This window comes from Oryzias melastigma, linkage group LG13 (assembly GCF_002922805.2).
Source record: "Oryzias melastigma strain HK-1 linkage group LG13, ASM292280v2, whole genome shotgun sequence".
In the NCBI taxonomy this organism is placed as follows: domain Eukaryota; kingdom Metazoa; phylum Chordata; class Actinopteri; order Beloniformes; family Adrianichthyidae; genus Oryzias; species Oryzias melastigma.
In genome coordinates this window covers 3,617,371-3,625,230 of record NC_050524.1, presented here as the reverse complement: position 1 = coordinate 3,625,230, position 7,860 = coordinate 3,617,371, and the positions used below count along the sequence as shown (strand labels likewise).

Below are 7,860 nucleotides of genomic sequence, written 5' to 3'. Positions count from 1 at the left end.
CCAGAGGAACGGCCTTTCAGGAGGAGGCCTTTGAAGAGTGTCGACCAGCAACCCTGCAGGTCTGGAGAGGATAGAAGATCATCAGCTGAAACTCACTGATCACTTCCAACTTATTCTGAAACAGAAGAGAAGATCCTCCAACAATTCTTTACAGGATTGGAGAGTTTAATGACCACATCCTCAAACCAGACCTGACCTGGGCCGGAGAAGTGAGGCCCAGCGGCCTTTTTACTGCCCACCATAAGTCTGTCTTTGGTATCCATGGTTACGCACAAGCACAGATACACACGACACACCTGAGAGCTGCAATAAGCTCAAAACACGGCAGGAGGAAAAGGTGTGCGCAGAAGAGTGTGTCACGATCTTGGCATTCTTTTGGTCTGGCTCTTTCTGCCTTATCAAACTCCGAGTATCGCCTCCAACAAAAGGAGCTGTGACCGTTCCCCGCGGCCTTTCATGAAGCCACATTCCAGTTTTCATGGACACATTTCTTCTCGCTGCATTGTGAGCAGCTGGTGGAAATACACTGAACTGTGTCTGCTGCTTCATCCTGGACTCAGGTTCCAACCATCAGGCCTGGGTGGAACGTGCTGCTCTGGTGTTGCTCTGTGGCGACCTCTGCTGGAAAACGAGCAGAAAACGTCCAGCAAGTTTTCCTGATTATCATCCAGGTGTCCTCAAACCTGCAAGCGGTCATTCTTCCTGTTCAAATGGGATTTGGTGAGTTCCTCACTGAACACAGAGAGGAGAGTTTTCTCAAAGATTCGTCCATCTCAAAGCAGCTCGAGGTTCCTCTGTTTAGCTGGACGGGGTCTTCAGATATTTTGGACAGGACAGCTGATAAGTAAGAGCAACCTCTGAACACAGGAAGGGTCAGCACACATGTCTGATCCAAACATCTACAGATGAGACAAAAGTGGAGTTTCTCAGCAGAAAGCCCAGCTGAGAAACTCAGACGAGGCTTCGCTGCTTCGGATACAGAATGTACTAAATCTGTCCAGAGAAATCTGAAAACCATCAAGTCGTTCTGGAATCAGTGGACTGTCTGAAGCTACAGACACTCTGAGCACAGTGTGAGGATGCTTCCCTTTGGTCTGTTGGTTTTGTTTGTCCTGTTTTCAGGCTGGTTTTTTCCTGTCAACAGGTAAGTCGCGTCTGTTCAATAATGAGCCAAACGAGGGATCTTGAACGACCGTTTAATGCACATTCAAGACACATGTTTAGCCCATAGTGTTCACACTGGACAAGCAGGGAGGGGCTACTCCTTCTGCTGCTGTTTCTACTGTTTACTAGTACGACTGCCTCCTGCATTCTTGGTGTGAAATGTCATAGCACAGTAATCCTGTGAATCTTGCTCCAGGCTTTTTCATTCGCAGCTCTGTTCTGTAATATGAAAGAATTCGTGTCAAATAATTTAAATCTAATTATTTATTTCTCCTTCATGATCAGTTGGTACTTCTGAGAATGAAAAGGGAAGCCACCTTTACGTCATACTAAATCGGAGTCCCTGATTGGTCAAAAAGCTTGTAGATGACTCTAACGGAGGTTGGGTGTCACAGGTGATCGACTAATCAATGACTCAATTTCTACTCCTACAATCCAACCAGAGCTTTCTGTTTGATGCAGAATAGAATAAAACATATTTCAAAATAAAATAAATTGATAATCAATACTGGAAAATACTGTTTGTATTGAGACGTGGTAGGTTTATTTTATTATATAATGGAGCAAGTGCCTCACAGCAGACAACACACATGATCAACTGTCATTCTATGTGCTGAAATACTTTGAATTTATCAAACCATACAGAGGTAGAATGTTCTAATAATGTTCTACCTGTGTTGTTCTGATGTGGAAAAACAACAGAGGGATGAACTTTATCAGCTAAAATGTGAATAGATTTTATAGTCGTTCTTGTTTACTTGTTTGTTTGTACACATATTGAATTTATCATCTTGAAGAAATACGAGGAATCTGTAAAACTTCACCTGCACTGTTCAGTACCAGGTATTTATCTGATGGAAGTTTGGGATAAATATGTTCTGGATCCATTTTAGGTCAGAGAATCAGAGACAGCAGAGTGACTCCACACCAATGACCCCGCCCACAACTCAGAGGTGAATGTTAAAAAAACGCACAACTGAGTGTGGAAGTGAACATTTGTAAATTGATGTTCAATAAAGTTTATAGAAAAAAAAAAACCCTCAGAGGTGAATTTCTAATGTACTCCTGCTGCTCTGCAGAAACTATGTTTTAGAAACACAGATTTTAGATTTTGGCTAAAACAGCATCATCAAATTAAATTTGAGTATTGATCAAATATGATTGGAGTTTCAATAATAATGAGTTGGGAGATTATTTTATACATGTGTATTAAGTGTTTAGCTTGGGAGCCCCAAAATGATGGAGTCCCCACATTTGCCTAATTATAAATCCTCTCCTGGATTCAACAATGAACCCATTTGAAGGAAAAGCTCATCGTAGTGTTTAGAGATGAATGCAGGGAAGCAGACTGAGATGTTTCAGAGCAGGAACAGTGATGATGTTGGTGATCAGATGCTGAGAACCAGGAAAGAGGCAGAGGAAGACCAAAGGGTGATGGATGTTGGGAAGGAGGTCCTGAGGATGTTTAATGTGAACGTGGATTAGAATGAAGCAGAAACTTCTAAAAAGTATGGGGTTTGATTTGTGACAAAATATGTTTTTGTGTTTTTATGTGTTATTTGTTTTTTTGTTTTTTTTCCCATGTTGGTTTCAGCTTCAGGACGTTTTGTTCTCAGAAATGTGACTTGTTTCATTTTACCATTTTAACTCTGGAGAACCCATTCAGTTAGAGCTGGCTACTATTTTTTATTTATTTTTAAATTTTATTTTATTTTATTTTTTTTTATTTTGAAAGTCCAGGGAAAAAAACGTTTTTTTTTTTCCTCAGAGTTAAACTTTATTTGTGATTTTTTTGTATTGATCAAAAATGGATGACATGTATTCTTAAGTATACATGAACCAAAATATGATCTGTAACATGAGTTATAAAATAAACATACAGTAGATTCCACTGCATGTGTATATTTAAAACCATATTTTGGAGTGTTTTTATAATTATTTATTTCCCGCCTGCAGCCAAAGTTGATCATTTTCTGTTCTTATTGGAAATGAAAGGATTAGATTAACTAAAAATAAAAGAAGTGTAATTTCAAATACTGCATAATAACAATAATAATTAATAATAATAATCTGTATTTATATAGAACCTTTTGAGATAAAAACCACTAAGTGCTTCACAGTAAAACACAGAGAAAAACACAAAGTAAAACACAGAATATATAAAAACAGATTTAAGAAAAAACTATTTGAAAAAGATGTTTTTAGCTACTTTAAAGAAAACACTGAGTCTATAAATCTGAAGCTAAGAGGAAGGGAGTTCCAGAGGGATGGAGCCATATCAAATATTACATATATATACAATATATGAATTCAACATATATATCCTGGTAATAATCATGTATATTTAACTAACAAGAAGAAATATTTTTTGTGAATTATATAGGCCACACGGATTTATTTTAGACTAATGTTTGAAATTATATTAAAGGTAAAACTCAAAAAAACATTCACAATTTCAGAAAATAATTTATTTTAGGATGGCATAATGACAACATGGATCTGAACTTTAATTTTATGACACTGCAGATTTTGTTTTTAGGGAAATTTCATATTCATAAAAGGAAATTGTCATCCTCAAAATCAAAATGTGAAAGTTTTTTGCATGACTTAATACAATATAGTAAATCATTAAAGAAATTAAACAAGAAATGCAGTTTCAATCAATGTATTATTTGAAGAGACACATTTATTATACATTCTGTAGCTATAATTATTATTATTATTATTTATTTACTTATTTTTAATTGTTAAACCCTTATGTTGTTAAATGCAATTCATTGTGGGAAAAACAGCTTAAGGTGAACTTATTCTGCAGTTTCTGCATGTGTCCACGTGTGCGCGCACAGTGGCCTCTAGCGGCGAAAAGAAGAACATGTAGTTTCACAATTTCTTTACGTCATCACAAAAGCTCTCCTCCAATTGGCTGCTGGGCGTGTATCACGTGACTTCTGTAAAAGTCTGCTGTGAAGCTAAAAAACAGAAACAGAATATTGAGCTCTTTAAATTGACTTTCATCCCGACAACAAACTACAAACCGCGACATTAAAATGGTTTAAGACGCGGATTTAGGTGGATCTAGACTTCAGAGGTGAGTTCTCCTCGTTTTTAAAAGAGAAATGTCTTGTTTTTGTCGGTCTTTGTGCTAGCTTCTGCTGCGTTTGTGTTGGGTTTTTGTTCCGATTAGAGGCGAAAAACATGTTTTTTATGTTAAATGTTCTCTTAAAATTAAATTTAATAAACTTTGGTTTCATTACTGAAACATTTTTCGATATCTTTTCTACGTCTGATGTGTTTTATATCTTATATTCGACAGTTGTTTCCCAGAAATCCTGTTTAGTCAGCAAACAAGTTCTGATCTGTTTGGAATTTTACTCAACTAAGCAACTTTTATTCTCTGTGTTCAGGCCAAATGTCACGCATCCTTGTTTTTTTTTATTATTTAAATGAATCCTGCTTTGTATTTTAAACATTTTTAAAACGCTAAAGAGTCTTACATTTTTTTTTATAGAATAGAATAGAATAGAATAGAAATACTTTATTCATCCCAGGCTGGGAAATTAGGTTCGTTTTTACTTTAAAAACTTAAATTCGTCCTAAACAAACAGTGGATTTCTTTATTTAAAACTTAAAATGACCATATTAGCTCTGGTATAGACTCAGACTGTATTTAGTTAATCAATACATTCATTATTATTATTATTATTATTATTATTTTATTTTAAGAAAAAAAAGTGTTTGTGTGTCAGAACTAAAAGCAGAAGTGACGTCATTTCAGGAAAGTTATAAAATTTAATTTTTCATATTTAATTTGGAATCATTTGAGATTGATCAATCATAAGTACAGCTTAAACACATTGACATATTCATCATGAAAATGCTTTAAGAGAAAACTTTGTTCTACAACTTTAAACATTTGTAAACAGTATTTTTTTCCATGTTTTTTGGTAATTTGCTAAGTATAAGCTTTTTGTTTTATGTCATTAACTTGTAGTTTCATGTTCAGGTTTGTAACTAATCCATTTTTTTCCTAGCTGTTTGGTTAAAGGAACTAAACAGAAAAGTCATTTCTAATGGGTTCCTGATCATCATAATAATGAAGTTCAGGTTAGATAGAAAGTGGAAACAAACAAATATGATGTGTATGAAGAAAAAAAACCCCAAAAGTCCAGAATTCTAGTTTTCCTTCTGCAGTGAAAGATGAACTAATATTCTGCTGGACTAACAAAAATAATTTTGTTTTTGAATCTAATTAGAATTTGTTTCAGTTGTTTTGTTAATAAAGTTTAATGGAGATGTCAACAGTCATTTTATAAATAAAGTTTTAATTTGATTCAGTCAGATGATTCTCCACTGGATTCCATCCTAATGAAGAGTAAATAATTTTTACCAAAGTTTATGATGAAACGATTCAGATCTGAAGATCTCCTCATCATCACTTCCAGAGGAAGATCTAAAATAGATTTCATATTTCTCTTCAGTCTTAAAAATGTCCTCATGATTGTCAAATCGCCGACTGGTTGAACTACGTCAGAAAACGGTTTTTAAATAAAGTTTTATATCGAGAAACGCTCTCAGATCAGATAAATAAATGCCGTCCGGTTGAGTTTTGTAGAAAATTTCTCCGAAACGATCGAGTCCTTCAGTTCCTTTGGCTTCTGTTGGTTGACGTGTGGACCCGTCCTGCTCCTCCCGGTTCTGGGACGGTTCCCGTGTTCCAGCGGCGTCACGTGGTTCCTCATGACTGTTGGATGGAGCAGCTGATCACACCGTCAGCATTACAGCTTCCTCTTTGCTTCCAGCTTCTTCTCAGAAGTGTTGATCTTCCAGTTTGGTTTCAGCTTCCTCCCCTGATCCGATCCGACCTGCCGGAGAGGAGGCGGGCCTTGTGTTCTGCCGGGGAGGGGGGGTTGTTGGTGAGCGCGGCGGGCGTCTTTGTGCTGCAGAAGAGCTGCGCGGCTCTTTCTCTTTATGCCGGCGGCTGGAAGCTTCTGTGCTGAGCGTGTAGAGGAGGCGCCGCCGTCCTCCAACAGAACCTGAGGATGTGGACTGATGTGTTTCTGCAGGTTTACCAGCAGAACCGGGTTCTCTGCCAACATGAAGACGGACATTCCCTACAACCAGGTAAACAAACGGCGCTTTCACTCTTTCAGAAAGCTTTTATAGCACATTTTAACAAACAATTTTCTGTTTTATTTTTAATAAATATTTTTGTTTTACCTGATTTTACCTCTGCTTGGTTCCGTTTCAGTGGAGCAGGTTCAGCTTTAGAAAATAAAAGTTGTGTTTTAATAAAAAAAAAAATGTTGAATTTATTTATAATTAATATACATTATTATAGTTCTTCTAATGAATAAAACATCCATTGAAAAAAAAGCTCTTTATTGTGTTTATTTTGACTTTTATTTCAATCAAATTATAGAATAATACAAGTTATTAGATTTTAATTTGAAATTTTCTCTTTTCCTTAAAACTCCATAAACGAGTAATTATTCTGTTAAAGCAGAATTGATGCTCTGGTTTTGGAAGTTTTGCTCTCTGGTGTTTCTTTGGTTGATGATCTCAGGAGGATCCATCAGAATCTGACTCTAACGTAAATGCAGCAGCTGCAGCTGAGCTGGACCGAGTTGGTTCTGTGTGGTTCTGACCGTTTGTTCGTTTGCTTTGTAGCTGGAGGATTTGGACTGGAACCGGAGAGGAGCGAGCAGACGAACGCCGCAGGTACGTTCAGAAGGTTTATTTGTTTTCAAAGAGAAAATTATCAGAGAAAAACAAGAAGAAAGTTTGTGTTCTTTTACACAACAGTGACCCGAGTGAACACAAAGTTCTGTTGTTTGATGTGGATTTTAGTCTGGAAGTGAAGCAGATAAAGAAATGGTTGGTATATGTATTTATTTTTAAATCTTTTTATCTAGACTGTCAACTATATTTAAAACAAAGTTATATTTTTCAGAACCTTTTTAATAAAAACTGAACTTTGTTTTCATTTTTTTTGATCTTAAAAGCATTTATACCTTTATTTTGAAAATGAGAACCCTAACCAACACTTTACTTTGAAATGTATTTCCTTCCTGTCAAAGTAGCGCAATAGTTACTTTTATTTTATATACTTAAAATCCAATATTCTTCTACATGTTAGAGTGATAATTGCATGCCTGAAGTAATTTTTTACTCTGATATATTTATAAAAATCTCATCAGAGATCTGGGACGTCACAAATATTCATATATTAGTTTTTCCTGGAGCAGATCACAAATATCTGAGCTCTCAAATAGTCGTCATGCCCCACACAATGTCAGAGGAGGAAGTGAAGGCTTTTAGTCTGAAAGGATCTTTCTAGGGTCTCTAGAGAACCAAGAGAGATCTGTCATCCACATGGAGAAAACTGCAGAACCTTCTCAGGAGAGACCCGCCAGAAGAACTGGGTCATCCAGGAGGTCAGAAAAGGTTACCTGACTCAGTTCAGGTCAAGAGTTCATGATCTAGTCGGAGACGTTTGGACAGAACTGTGGAGGAGTTCTAGGAGAACAAAAAGAAGAAGAATAAATGTATTTATGTAGCACTTTTCACAAGTGAAAACCACAAAGTGCTTCACGAGACAGGATTAAAACGCAACACAAATGTAAGAAAATAAATAAAACAGCATAACTAAAAACAGAAATCAATCAATCAATCAAATTTTATTTATAAAAAAGCGCT

At 36.2% G+C, this 7,860-nt stretch overlaps 1 protein-coding gene across 1 annotated transcript in view; it reads left to right on the top strand.

Annotated features, from left to right (window-relative positions):
• Nucleotides 1-4,089: 4,089 nt before the first annotated feature.
• pld3 (phospholipase D family, member 3) overlaps nt 4,090-7,860 on the top strand; it is a gene marked incomplete in the record, with an annotated part of 8,734 nt that continues 4,963 nt past the window's right edge. Inside the window, 3 exon segments of the mRNA XM_024277659.2 lie at nt 4,090-4,252; nt 6,228-6,285; nt 6,832-6,882. Of these exon segments, the coding sequence (XP_024133427.1) occupies nt 6,259-6,285; nt 6,832-6,882 (78 nt within the window).